Raw genomic sequence first — 15,568 nt, 5'->3', positions numbered from 1 at the left:
CGTGGTCAAAACACACACATCCATTTTGTTTGTCGGGAATGCTGCTACCACCAATTCATAAACTACAATGTCTGCTTGCTCATTCAATCTTGCTCTCTGTCTCACTGTGAGAACACGGAAGAGAACACATATGCGCTTGTACAGGCAAAGCATTGCAGCGCTATTTGGTATCTCTCTGATGGTAAACCACGCAGCTGGATAAAGTCATGTTTTTTAGGCCTCAGCTCTAGACGGAGCATATGGGCTGTCTCAAACGAGACATGCTGCATCTACTGGATGGGCTTAAGCCTTCCCATGGGTTTTCCATTTGCTGCCACCATCATCACTCTTCAGTTATATCCACATATTCCAGAGCATACCATGCCACACATTTCCTCTACACAGCTTCACACCATGCCATACAATTCGACAACAAACAATTCCAATCTAACACATCACTCACTCCCTTGCACTATCATCAACACTGTCATCACTTCCCTACATACCCACTGTCTCTCTCATCTCTCCCTCAGACTCCCAGTACCCCCTCTCATCTTACAATACCGCTGATCTCTCCCATCCCTCCCTCACGCTCCCTGTCTTCTCTCTATACTGCCTGCTCACATCTGCTACCTTCCTGTACCGTCTCACGCTCTTCACTGGTCCACCTCTAGCCTCCCCCCTATTATTGGTGCCCCTTCCACTTGTACCTCTATCTCTCTCTATCTTACTCTCTCTCACTGCTCTCTCTCGCTCTCTCATGCACTCTTCCCGCCTCTCTCATACAGTTCACTTGAGTTCTCAAGCACAGTTTCCATCCCATGCCTTTTCACAAATTTCTGTCCCTCAAACCCACACTCTCCTCTTATTCTTTAAGTGTTTTACTTTCCTGCATACATATGTGCTCCCACTTTATGCATCTATGGCCTGCTCTCCCCTTCTTTCTCACATACACTTTCTGCTCCTCTATCTCAAATTTCTGTCCCTCAAACCCACACTCTCCTCTTATTCTTCAGGTGTTTTCCACATACACATGTGCTCCCTTTTATGCATCTGTGGCCTGCTCTCCCCTTCTTTCTCACATACTCTTTCTGCTCTTCTATCTCAAATTCAATCACCATTTCCTGCACAAACTACCTATCCCTCTCTATCATTCATTTCTATCTATTTTGTGCAGCTCTCACCCCTATCTATTCACAATGCACCGCAATTCCACTACACAAATACACCACACACTTCCACCCCACACAATTTCACAACTAACAACTTGAATACAACCAACATAATTCCACTGGACACCATATACATCCACTACACTCCAAACCAAAAAACATAAGTAAAAGACATTGTCATTTACGTCTATAGATCTAACCCGTGCAAATTCGAGACCTATTCTAAAATCATGCAAGCTAATATATGTGAAGGTCTCTGCTCATTGGCTGGGGGTATGACAATGGTGATTAAGATGATCAGTGGCTAACAAAAGCAAGACAATGAAAGGCTCAGATTAGATGAATAGTTTAGAGAAATGCAACAGCACCAAAAAAGGGGGAAGAAAGGTGTCTACTTCAACCAATAGTTGTTGAACCAGAAACATGTAACATGATTCTCTTAGAATATCTGTCACAACAGCAGTCCCAGCTCTAGCTAGATACTCTAACACTTTACACTGGTATTGCATGTATGTATGCATAGATATTTCTATAATCTGAACTTAAGAAATATTGGAGTGTTGATAGATGGGCCAGCCCATCAAATAATGAACTCCATTTGGGCAGGGCAGTGGAAGCATGTACTCCACTGACCTGGTAGCCATACAGCTCACCATATTGAGGGATTTCTGACAGCCTGAAAATCCCATGTTAGGTTGTAGGACTTCAGTCAATAATATTAAAAGTTGGGGAAAAGTCCAGCTGGCACAACTGCAGGGTCAGCTTTGACAGCGAAGTGAACAGATTGGTTGAGTTTCATTGCTGCAATTTCACACTGGTTCAAGAGCAGTTATTGCGCAAGAGGAAATTCTTGTTGATTTTTCCTGTAGCTGGATATTAATTTCTTTATTTATTGAAAATTCTTTTTATTCAGTTTTCAACACATTTAAGATCACACTACTGTATCACTGCATAGCACTCCATCCCATGCCCCCGTTGCACAACATCCCATTTACTTCTGGAATACCATGAAGTAGACGTCAGTTAAGTCTGCTGCTACCAATCCGGTTCACTATAGATGGATATGTGCCATGGACAACTGGGCACTTTCCACCAAGAACTTCCTATGGGTGGCCAGCTCTGGGTGTTTTGTGCTGCACTTTCTACTGTCCCCAGATTCTATCATACTTTTGTGGTTACCCTCTGGATCTGTACACTGCTTCCGCAGCTAAAGAGCAGTTATATCATCCCTCCTGGCTACTTTGAGATTGTGGGGGGCCTGCATCTCCAATGGCCTGCTTTGTGACGTTTAGCAAAAACGCAACCGGTCCCAATCATCCGTTTTTGTCCCCTTACCCATCCCATCCCAGAAATACTTCCATGATAGCCAACGTGGGATTGTGTTCTATCAGAAATCGGCATACCCTTAGTAGGTTAGGGTAAAGCAGGACCCAATACACCTGAATCACCTGGCATTTCCATAACACATGCATGAAGGAGCTTCTGGCCTGTCCATACCGAAAATATTCAGGGCAGCTGTCCCTCCCCATCCTTCATAGCCTCTCAGGGGTTTAATATATTCTTTAACCTGGTCTAATCTCAGGTGAGGCAATATTACCCATTTTCGGCTGCCATTGTTTGCCTTAATCCATTTGTCATCATCCAAGGGCTGCAGGTCTGACTCATATCTTTCCTGCAATTTGTTTAGCCGGTCTGGGACATTTAGCACCAGAATTCTGTATAAGCAAGATCTGCCTTTCCTACCAATAGCTAACAACATGAGTCAGATTTCTAATGGACTGTACTCTTGTGAGCGCTGTTATGTGGCCTGTGTGCCTAACCAGTGCATGTCCGTACAGTAGGTAAATAAACAACTGGGATCTCTGTAAATCCTCTTTAGCTTCAAGTTGGTCGTAGAACATCATATGGTATGTCTGCCAGATGTCTCCCTATTTACAGATCCCAAACTTATCTCAGTGCCCTGGAGCCCTACCGTTTCCGTTGGGCATGTACCCATGCACAACAGCTTCTTCCTAGTGGGCAACCTCCAGGTAATCAATGGAATGGTTGGAATGGCTAAAATGGCTGGAATAGTGGGAAGGAGAAACTCCCCATACAGCCAAAACCCTGGTGCTTACCTGGTAAAGGGAGTCTGCTTAAGTTTTGTGGCTGGGTCCCCAAAGATCCAGTCATTAACCGCCAGCAGCTGAGCTGAGCTGCCCCGTATTATAGTCTGATGTCTACTGCCCCTAGTACGCCATCACAAAGGATTGAATACACTCTTTATGAGAGATTCATTGCACCGATCCTCCCTACTTGTAGCTATTGATGTTGAACTGTAGGGTTGTAAACCAATGGGTAAGGATTTTCTGGAAGTAGTGTGGCAAAACATACAACAGCTGTGGCAATGCCACTATTTTGAAGAGGGCTATGCAACCTCATCATGGAAGGAAGCAACAGTGGTCTCAATCTTTAAAGAAATATGCAAAACGTGACCTGGCATGCCAAAGGCCCATTTAGTTGATAGATGCCACAGATAAGGTTTTGGGCAGAGTCCTCCTTGCACGCTTGAAAGATTGGGCATCAGAAAATTGGATTCTGTCCAATACTCAATATGGTTTTAGGAGAGGGCGGGGTACAACTGAACAATGTTTTAATTTATCTTTAATCATTAATAAGCACAGAAGGTCCTTGAAGAGTTCTATCCATCTGGCCTTCATGGACCTATCTGGTGCTTTTGACACTGTCAACCCAGATAAATTATGGGCTATATTAAAGGTATGGGTGTGGAAAAAGCGTTAGTAACCCTACTCCGCAGTCGTCACTCCGGTACCACAGTCATAGTAAGATATGGCAGTAAAGGGGAAAAACACATACTTAGATGCCTGTCAGGTTTTAGCACATTACACAGAAAAGGTCAGTAACTTCTCATACTTGGGCAATCTTTTTAGCAAACTGTTGAGATGGGAACCTCTTTTAACCATAAGAGCACAGCAGACAAGTAGGGTGATGGATGCACTATTCCGTTTTGCTTCTAAATTGGAGACAACTTTTTGTCTTTATTGCATTGTCCCTAGGGAGCTGGGGGTCTTGTCCTTTTTTCTGTTTGAAAATTAATAACAGATTTAAACCATACATTGGGGCACAAGCCTGTGAAGGAACTAATTACCCTTTATAGCCAAATGTCTCTCTATTGCCAGGCATGGAGCTGGGGTTTGGGGCTACGCTAAAAAACAACAGTTTGTAGGAATCGAAAATAAATTCATGAAAAGATTACTGATGCTCCCAAAAAGTGTCCCTACCTCTTTTGCCATACAGAACTTAACTAGAATTTATGGAAGACCGTTTAGGCAGTGCCCCTTTTCTTCTATAGGCCAAGTTAGGGACCTCTGAGGATTTAATATTTTCATGTGATGTTATTAAAGATTCCCAAAAATCAGGCAATGTTTTAAAGGTTCCATGGTTTTAATATTTAGAGAGGATTTACCATGAGATTGGTCTGGAATACTTTATTGAAAACCCTGAAGGAATTCCCCTAAATGCCAAAGGAGTTTTCAAGGAGGCATACTGTTCCAGGGGCAATAGGCCTATTAGTTACCAACATGACAATATTGGAGTCCCCTGTTTGCTTCCTGCCCCTGCACAATGTTATCTATTTATTTCTACTAAGTTCCAGTTCTGATTTTATCTAACCAGGTTCTGTTTATGCACTGTGCACTTTGTTGCCGGCATTTCCTCGCCAAGGAGGGTGGTCAAACAAGGTTATGCTCTGCCCATGTGATAATGTCTCAGTTTAAAGAACTATGGACTTTGTATTATTTTGCACATTGTATAAATCAGAGAGAACTAGATTTCTGCTCCCATTACTAAGAAATACTCACTCTTGCTCGTATTGATGGTTTTAACTTCTTACCGTTTTTGGCTACGGCTGAAATCTGTATTGCAGTAGCTAATTACATAAGAGACTCCATTGCGATCAAATAGCCTTAGGAGTAAAATCTGTACAGAGATTTTACCTTTTTATGATGAATTGTGTATGTATTGTATTTTAATCATATTAATTTGTAAATCTTTTCATGGTTCTCTGAGCTGAAATAAAGTTATTCTTGACTTGACTGGCTCTATACTCCATCATGATCGGGAGGAGATCTATCTCACCATATTTCCCTTAATTATGCGTGTCAACGGGGTCATATTCCTGTCCCAGCTTTCTTATGGGTCTCATGTGTTAGAAATTGGGTTTCTGGTTGGCAAAAGAATGCAGCCTGTCCAAGCAGAAGCGGTAATCCTAGTCAGGGTAAGCTAGATCCACACTAAAAGATAACTTGTGTTCACCCTCTGGTAGCTTGGCACAGAGCAGTGAGGCTTATATAAAGAGGCAACGTGTAAAGTGTTTGTGCAACACACAAACACACGGCAACAGAAAGAACTCCCCACAAAAAGACTCCTTACAGGTTTAGAAATACTAACACTATTATAAACAAAACAAGACCAAAATGACAAAAATCCAATGTATAGAAGTTGAGATATTAAATGTTAAAGGAATACATGCAGTGAAGCGCTTAGAAGCAAGTAGCTTTAAAAAAGTTACTTTACATCGTGCTGGACCGGGTCAAAGTCAACGTTCAGGCTGACCGCGTGGAAGGGTAGGCCAACTTCAGGACCTATGCAGGTCCAAGTGGTCAAAGTACCTTTCCTGGTCACAGACAGTGAGATGGGTCGTCTGTTCCACGTAGTGATGGCGGTGTGTCAGTTCGGAAGATGGGTGCTGGAGTTGAGAGGTGTTGAGTGATGTGCCTCACCAGATTCTGCCACACAGTCGAGGGGATGCCTCAATCTCACCAAGCTGCAGTGGCGGAGATGCGCTGTCCGATGCATTAATCTCTAGAGGCAAAGTGCTGGTTTAAATGTGATGTGGCAATTGAACTCCAGCAACAGTGTTGATCGCCGGTTCTGTTACACACAGACAGGAGATGCACCAAATTCCATGTTGCAAGTATCTGGGCCACTTCCAGTAAGCTTCAAACAACGAAAGAGCGTAAATCAATAAATGTATAGAAGCACAAAAGGAGAGAAGATGAGTATGCAAGTCTTATTAGATTTGTATAGGAAGCCCTCACTCACCACCCTGGTTGATGGCATGCTTCATCATCGGGCCCACCGGGAGAAGCCGAATGCCTCCCCGGTGTGCTACAACGCCAGGGTTACTGCGGAGCTGGTTAGTTGTGAAGATTATGTAAATGTGAAAAGGGTTTAAAAATGTCCAGATTGTGTCTCACATAAAAACCTTGTTCTGTGGCCAATGTGACATATTAAAAGTAATATGCTTAGGAAACTACCAAGTTAATTATTTGGCTAATTCCACTTAAAGTGGGGTCAACATGTTTCTGCCCTTGATGTGTGATTTACTGGGCATTTATCAGGACAATGGGGAGTGTACCCCGGTGGTATGGGCACGCTAAGGACCACCCTGACCAGAGGACGTGAAAGTTAAAAAAAGGTGCAAAATGAACAAACCAACAAGTTGTGGGAAAATTACCTCATAATCAGAGGAACCTGTATAGTTTGAAAAATAAAAGATCCACGGGAGGGGGGTGGAGGTGAAAATGGCACAACGCCCGCAACGCCTGGCACCCGTTCGATACCTGCGTGTAGCCTCTAACCGGACCACTTCCAGTAAGTTCAGGCACAGGAGCAGGGGTAAGGACTTTGATATCCCTGAGTCTCAAGCAACAGGAGGCAAGTCACAAGCACCTGGAGATCACTTGGCGGTAAGGCAGAGTCAAGCTCTCCTTCAGCAGAGTCTGAGAGCAGCAGACAGCAGGGCAACGCAAGATAGAAGTAGGCTTTTCAAGCTTGCAGTCTAAAAATTAGTCATTTGAGCACCACAACAGTCCTTCTGATAGATTCAGTTCAAGATCTAGAAGTGTCTGATTTTTGGGGTAGGGGTCAAAGAGCCAGTACTTATACCCAAAAGTGCCTTTGATGTGAGGGTTTGACTTCAAAGCAGCCCTCTGAAGTGCATAGGTTCTCCTTTCAGCTCAGTCCTGTCCATCAGGGATAATCTGTCCTTTTTGTGAGGACAGGACACTGCCTATTCAGGTGACGTGTTAGACCCTCCCTTCCACCCCGCCCAAGCAAGGCCATCAGAATGCAGATATATTTAGATGGGTACTCAGATCCATCTATCCTTTATGTGTTGTGGCGGTCTTGCCGGAATGCACAAAGTGTAGCTGTCACCCACCCCAGACGTATATTAGAGACGGGCTGTCACGCACAAAAAGCAGTAAGTGCAATGTTTACTTTCTAATAGTGCTGTAAATAAATAGAGCCTAAAAAGAGCTGTTTGACTAGGGCCTGTGCAATGTGTCTTGCATGAGTCGTAGTATTGTGACCTAACTCAACCCTAAAGTACCCAACTTTTCCCCCAACAACCGTCTATTCAACACTTCTAAAGAGGAAGCATCTGTCGCCCCAAAAACAAGCAACCTGAATAGGAACAACATACAATACAACGTAGTATTCTATCAAAATAAAGTAATCACCATAGTCTTGTGTAGCAGGGAGTGATTTGCCCCAAGACAGGCCCTCTTTACAGATGCAATGTGTCTCTTCTTTGTCAGCAAATGAGAATAAACGTGTAGCTCTACATGGAAGAAAGGAAGGAAAGGTACCAAACTCCTCCTCTATACCACTGAATAACATCTCATCATCCACTGGTAGCGTCCCCTCCCCATGATCACCAGAGCTCTCTGAGGAGGATGCCCTATGTCTGTCCTCCAGTTGTGACCACAGTTGGCCTCCTATCAGTCTGCTGAGCTTCCTCCTAGAGTGGGATGGTTGACCCCCTTCGGCCTCCCAAATTGTCATTGGCTCCTTAGTTGATATGGGCAGTTATTTCCTCTCCGCCGCTCAGTCCCAGAGCTCTTCCGGACTCTTAAACAAAATGGTTCTCCACTGATACATTACTTTCAGTTTGGCAGGGTACATCAGCATATATTGAATGTCCTTAGCCCTGACTTTTCACTTAACCTCTAAGAAAGATGTAAGAAGGGGCTGCACTTTACCTGCGTAATCGGGGGAGAGCGTAACCATAGAGTTGGTGCAATGGAGGTTGTTGTGCCTGCCGCAGGATATAGTCTGTCCATAAGGTACAGTATACTGATGGTAATGGATAGCTCACAATCCATGATGCAGGTTCTGAAGTATTCTGTGGGGAATTTCTCTCATGTTGCCACTAAATCAGCTGGGCTGTCACAAGCCCATGGGGGTGCTTAAAATGAAAGGTGGTCCCTACCACTCCCCTCCCATGTGGCTGTATCCTCTCCCTTGCGAGTCAAGAGTCAATGTGAAGGTAGAGATAAGTCGCTGCAGTGAGATTGCAGCTCCAGGTTGTGTCTGTTGGCGGCATGTCCATCTCCCGGCAGGTCGTTGTTTGCCTAATAAGTTTCTCTCATCCCCGACTCCCTACATGGGCTTAGGTTGGCCAAAGGGGACAAGTGTAGCGGTCACCACATGGATGTTTGCATCCAAGAAAAGGTTGCCCCATAGTTGGCTCACCCAGGCTGCAGTTTCAGTCCTAGCCACGTGTGGTGACCAGTCCAACTCCTCCACTCTAAGGTGCCTGTTACATTGTTACGGGCCACCACCTGGAATTGAAAGCAGCAATGTGCCACACCTCAGCCACTCGCCTGTCTTCTCTCCCTCTCACGCTCCAGGAGTCGATGCAGAGAGGGTTTACCACTGTGGGTTCACAGCTCCAGGTGGTGTTTGCCTCTGGCAGGCCCATCTAAAGGTAGGCCGTATGCAAACCCAGGCCATCGATTGCAGAAATTGGCTTTCTCATCCAGGGCTCCCTGGATAGGTTCGGTTGGGCCATAGGGGGTGATTATAGTGCCACTGCACTGGTGCCTGCAACTGAAAATGGGTCACCTAAGGTTCGGATTCAGCAAGGTTCTAGGAGCTGGCATGTAGCTCGCTCAAAATGCGGCTACCATCTTAGGCTGCTTGGCCATGCCCCCCAGTAATTTCTTTCTTGATTTCTTTACAATGTAGTGGAGGTGAGTGATCTGTCAATGGTAGGCGAGCCCTTTGGGAGCCAGGATGGTATTTATCAGATAAGGTAGAAACTGTATTGTTTAGAAAGAGCCATATAAGATTTCTTAGGTAAAGAGCAGAGTGAGTACTTATGGTAGCAGCACACGTATACACTGCCAAATCACTATTATTCACTGTTACTGCATCTTTCATCCATTACTCACAAATGCAATATTTCACTCACACATGTTCTGCTTTTAGGTGATGAGTGCAAGGTGCTAAGGATGTGAAATGCCAAAATAGTAGTGAACATAGTATGCTGTTTCTTGTACATATGTTTTTTATTTGCTTGAGGTGTGCAGCCTTTCATGACTTTCATCTTCAAGACTCATGACAGTCTACATTTGTTTACAACTGTCTTGGTAATGCTGATCTTTTTTATTATATTTTCAGGATCCATATAATCTGCTTGAAGAAGTACCACCACCAGAATACAGGGATGACTTCCACATCCCCAACTTTTCACCTGAGAAACATGTGAGTTTTCTTTAAAACACCATACCATCATATTCATGTGCCTTCTCTCTCAAATTCTGTTTCTTCCATACCATCTTCACAAACAAAGTACATCCACATAATATCACACAAATGAGTTCCCATGGAAACTATACTCCATTCTCAGAAACACAAGGAATTCTTTACGTTATTAACAAGGAGTGAATGGTGTAGCAACTCAATCCGTCTCTCATCCACTGGTACCCTTAGCGAGCTAGAGCTGATTTCTTAACTTCAAAGCTGGTTTTAGTGCACAGTGTAAATGTACAGAGGAGGAATTTATCTCCTGAAGGAAAAAGAGATTATTTAAAACAGTTACCCTTCTGACTACTAGACTAACCTCTTTTGCAAAACAAAATACACTGGGGTTGATCCAATTTGTGGGCGAGCAAGGATCTATGGGCTAAAAATTCCCTTTCACACTAGGAGCAAATTTAGCTTTTTCTATCCTCACATCTAGACTAGACAAAGAATTTGGCTGGCCTTGGCTTTAATCAATGGAGAAAAAAGCTCCTATTCCTTGGGGGCAACCATTTACTGGCAATGCCCACAATTTGCGTTTTTTGAGAAAAATAAGTCAACTGTTATACATGTTGTCATGTCTAAATAGTCTTTTTGTTTCCATTCTCTCTATCTACCAGCTTGAGGACATGATCAAAATGATGAAAAGCACTCTCGGGTTGTGCGAGTTCATACTTTCTAAGTAGGGTGAGGTAAGATTTTGATGCTTTTTTCCTGTCAATGTGAGTGAGAGTGTGAGTACTATCAGACTAAAAGGATCACACAATAAACCATAACTTATCGATGGGGGTCACTGGAAAGTAATGTAAATGTAGGGTTGATTTGTAGAGAGCTGCTTGTCACCCGTGAGGGTCTCCAGGCACTTCTTCCATACAATAATGGGTTTACTATACTTGCCAAACAATCCACCCTATGCTACATAGTTTACAGTTTTTTTTACAAATAAATGTTTTGCTAGTTTAGAAGAATCAAAAATTACACATGGTGTTGCTCTGTGGCAAACGTTCACTACTCACCTGAATTTATCACCCATGTGTTATACTGGTACTAGAGAGGCAAAACATTTTGCGAGAACAGCATTAATATTTGATAAAGCAGCAACATAGTATTGTCACAGAATGTACTACATTATGCTGCATAATTTCCACTGTGTTCCGTAATGTGTCTCATGAATAACAATATTGTGGGACACTAATATCATTGATAAAAAAATCAAGAGACAAAATATCAAAAGGTATGTATGTAAAGATTTTCTGTACCTAATTCAACATATGTGTACCAAAATACATATACATATATCTTTATTTATTTGGAGTTAAGAATGGCAAATGTATATGTCCCTTTGTGCATTTACCCATTAATATTTTGTCCCTCGATATTTTGTCCACAGTATTACTGTGCCACGATATTCTTGTACTAGATGTTCAAGAGTACAATCGGCCCTTCTTAGTCTCATAATTCCAGAGCCACTTATAATATAAGGCCTTTGGTTACTGTTTTAAATTACATTACAGTTATGAGGGTTGAAAAGGAACGAAACACATAGGTTTTCAAGAGCCTAGGGAAATATGTAACCAACAATGGAACTAGCGAGACTGAGCGATCACATCCCATTGGAGCTGGAGGAGGAGAGATTTCGGAGTAGGGTTGTCCAAAGCACTCGTCATCATAAAAGAAACACCTCTCTTTTGGGGAAGATTGGGTGTAAAAACTTTTAAAAGAGAACTACTTGACCAATTCAGAGATTCATCATTTGAGAATAGAGTTACCAAGAGCTTGGCTGTAATTCCTCTATGGATGCTTTGTGATTGCACAGAAGAGCAAAATAATTCTGCAAATGTGGTACAGATGCAAAGGGGGGGCCCATGAGTAAGCATCGTTATCTGCCCCCTTGAGTCCGCCCAACACTGTCATGGAAACATGGACCGACCAACCTCTAGTTGGCAGTCCCAACCACCTAATTACGATGCAACCCCACATGGTGCGGTCACATACTTACATTTACCTATGGGACCATGTGTTGTGGCTATAAATCAGCTGTAGCACAAGCTCCCATAGAGAAATGGGAGGCTGTGTTCCTCCCTGCACCACGTGGCAGGCACCTCAAGGTGCCTGCCACACAGTGGTGGGATCAACGTGCCCCCTTGGACCCCAACCGGAGGCCGCAACACAAGGGCCCCTGCTAGAGGCCCCCAAACACGCTTTCCAACAGACTTTCCATGTCGGAAGCCGGCATGGAAAGTCTGCCCCGGAAACCGTGTATCATAATTATGTCTCACGGTTTTATGGTATTTATTATTTGAACATTTCCATCTGTATTTGTCCATATTTATTTTTTGTCCCGCTTATTGGTATTTATCCATATTTAATTTGTGTTGTGTAAATAGATGGATCACTGACTAAATATCGAGGGACAAAATATAGACTACCCAAAATATAGATTCCAAAATATCGACAGACAAAATATGGAATTCCTATCTACAAACAGGTAAGTACCAAAATATCGAACCCAAAATATCGTTTAAAAATATAAAACATCGAATTTCTTAAAAATAATGTAAAATTAAAAAAATATTAAAAATAAATAGCTAAAATATACTTAAAATACTTAAATTACCTTAAAATTATTAAATAATTAATTTAACTTATAAAAAAACATACAATCATATATGTTAAAACATATATATATATATATATATATATATATTAAAAAAATAATATGAATAAAAAATACACAATATTATTACCGTGGGATAGCGGGAGTGTAAAAATTACTATTCCCACTCCTGGAAGTGCAACAGTAGGGAAAGCGTTGGATAGCGTAGCGGTAAAAATTACTATTCCCACTCCAGAGAGTGCAACAGTAGGGAAAGCGTTGGATAGCGTAGGGGTAAAAATTACTGTTCCCACTCCATGAGAGTGCAACAGTAGGGAAAGCGTTGGATAGCGTAGGGGTAAAAATTACTATTCCCACTCCAGTGAGTGCAACAGTAAGGAAAGCGTTGGATAGCGTAGGGGTAAAAATTACTATTCCCACTCCAGAGAGTGCAATAGTAGGGAAAACGTTGGATAGCGTAGGGGGTAAAAATTACTATTCCCACTCCAAAGAGTGCAACAGTAGGGAAAGCGTTGGATAGCGTAGGGGTAAAAATTACTATTCCCACTCCAGAGAGTGCAACAGTAGGGAATGCGTTGGATAGCGTAGGGGAAAAAATTACTATTCCCACTCCAGAGAGTGCAACAGTAGGGAAAGCGTTGGATAGCGTAGGGGTAAAAATAACTATTCCCACTCCAGAGAGTGCAAAAGTAGGGAAAGCGTTGGATAGCATAGGGGTAAAAATTACTATTCCCACTCCAGTGAGTGCAACAGTAGGGAAAGCGTTGGATAGCATAGGGGTAAATTTTACTATTCCCACTCTACTGAAAATAAATTAATATAATTCACATAATTATCAATTAATCAATTAATACAAATTAATTACCAATTAATAATTAATTATTACCAATAAAAAATTAATTAACAATGTATTCAAAATAAATAACAATAAATAAATTAACATATTTAATTAATTATAATTAAATTACTTCCCACCCTATTCCCCTATAAACCCACAACCCGCTACAGAAAATAAATTAATATTATTCACATAATTATCAATTAATACAAATTAATTATCAATCAAGAATTAATTACCAATTAAAAATTAATTACCATTTATTCAAACTAAATACCAATAAATTAATTAACATATTTAATTAAATATAATTAAATTACTTCCCACACTATTCCTGTATAAACCCACAACCCGCTACAGAATTAAATTACGCAAAAATTAAATAACATAAAATTAATGACTTCAATTAAATTACAAAAAATATACACGTTTCACACATATACTAACATACAAAACACTTAAAAAATTCGATATTATTAAAAATTCGATATTTTGACTTTCTATATTTTTAAAATCGATATTACATTACTTATCTTAAAAAAGATATTTTTGATGTCTATATTCTGTCCATTTGATATTTTGTCCATTCGATATTTTGGAATCGATATTTGTGTTAGTCTATATTTTGGAATATATATTTTGACCATATACCAAATAGATGAGGTGATAACTCATGTATTTCTGCATAATTTAAAAGAAAAATGTGGACTCATACTTAAATGCCTGTCAGGTTTTAGCACATTACACAGTAAAAAATATAAACATAATAAACCCACATTAAAGAAATAGTGTAATAACACATATACATGTTGAGATATGCAGTAATTTAAGGACATATCATTGAGTTTTGTAACTCCCCTTGCTGTCATCATGTAAAGCTACTGGCCTGAAAGTGATTAATCTCTGCATGATGAATCACTCAAAAGAAGCTAAATTATTTGTATTTTTCCACTTTCAAAAATAAATACAGACAGGGGAGACAGTGTTTTCTGTCTGTGTTTATCTGCAAAATCAGACAAAACGGAAATCAGGGAACCCTAATCATAATATGGACGGTATAAAAATGCGTCCATATGGATTACGGGCCAGACTCCGACAGGCCGAAGGGCTCCTTGAGCCTGTTGGAAGCCAGCTGGAATGACTGGCCAGTTTCATTTCTGACAACCGAAATTGTAGTTAGGCGGTCAATAGTGAAACCAACCATCTCGGTCGGAAAGCTTCCATTTCGACCGAGATCGTAATCGACCCCTAGGACTGACATTTATCAGGCCTGTTTCATATTGTTAAAAATAATCTGCATGATTCCAAAACACCAGGGTGTGGCACTGGAGAAGACAAGAGGCACCTGCTGGAGTACAATATTGTATGGTAGCACATTTGTATAAACTGCCTTACCTCTTGTCATGTTTGAAGAGTCACAATCTCTTCAGTGCTGACTCCCCCGTCACCTTGGTTAATGTTATTCAAATTCTTTGCAAACCAAAGTTGGACACAGAGCAAAATATATTTTATGAGCTCCTGGTGCCTCCATTGCTTGCTGGACTGTGAGGATGGGCAATTGCCTACTTGACCTATCTGACCTTGTACTTTTCAACTTTCAGGTTTCAGCCTACTTACCATTCCTTTGGCCTTTGATTCGACCACTGCGACTGATACCACTGACAAAATGTATTGAGGATCCCTAACCATCTCCCTTTCTCATAAACATTCATTGCTGAAACACAATATTCCACCAGAGGACATCCAGAGAACCATTAGAAATCGTTGAACAGTAAAGCTACACCAGCCATAGAGAAACATGAAGATTTGACTTTTGTGATTTGGCGAAGAACAACAACCACATCTCAGGAGTATGGCTGAGGATCACTTCGAATGATAACGAAGTACTACTTCCCCCTGGTCTGGTGCTCCTACATCAAATCATTCACCACATATTAAATGTTTTAATTAAATCACTCTTTTCTTTAATGATGACTCTCATATATTCTTGGCTACATGACTGGCATAATCCTTCAAGACAGAGTTTCAAAACTAAGTGTGTGAGGCATGTTGCATCACAGTGCGTCACTCTTAAAAAATCACTCTCAGCAATGTTTTACTATGCAGAATTTAGGATTTGGATGGAACATGCTTATTCAATCACATTCAAAAGTTTGAAACACAGAGACCCACTGGTTATTGTCTATTAGTTTGCTTGTCTCAGATCTGTGCAAGGGAAGCAATATGAAAAAAACAATTCTGTTCATTAGACTAATTTGTAGGCCTGGGCGGTAAACTCTGCTACCCTTGAGGAGTTTGTGGACTTTTTCTAACTCTGCACTCCGCATGGACCGCAGAGCTTCTGAAAACTCAGCATATTGGTGTGCAGCA

At 41.4% G+C, this 15,568-nt stretch overlaps 1 protein-coding gene across 1 annotated transcript in view; it reads left to right on the top strand.

The window, feature by feature from the left end:
* The window catches only part of LOC147703340 (maestro heat-like repeat-containing protein family member 1), an 85,497-nt gene extending 70,333 nt beyond the window's left edge, over nt 1-15,164 (top strand). Inside the window, exons 16-18 of the mRNA XM_086931784.1 lie at nt 9,621-9,704; nt 10,364-10,435; nt 14,800-15,164. Of these exons, the coding sequence (XP_086787910.1) occupies nt 9,621-9,704; nt 10,364-10,429 (150 nt within the window). The 3' untranslated portion in view covers nt 10,430-10,435; nt 14,800-15,164. The remainder of the gene's footprint in view (nt 1-9,620; nt 9,705-10,363; nt 10,436-14,799) is intronic.
* Nucleotides 15,165-15,568: the final 404 nt, after the last annotated feature.

Source organism: Lissotriton vulgaris, chromosome 7 (assembly GCF_964263255.1).
Source record: "Lissotriton vulgaris chromosome 7, aLisVul1.2, whole genome shotgun sequence".
Taxonomy (NCBI): domain Eukaryota; kingdom Metazoa; phylum Chordata; class Amphibia; order Caudata; family Salamandridae; genus Lissotriton; species Lissotriton vulgaris.
Note: the sequence above shows the minus strand (reverse complement) of the source record. Positions and strands in the feature narration are given on the sequence as shown.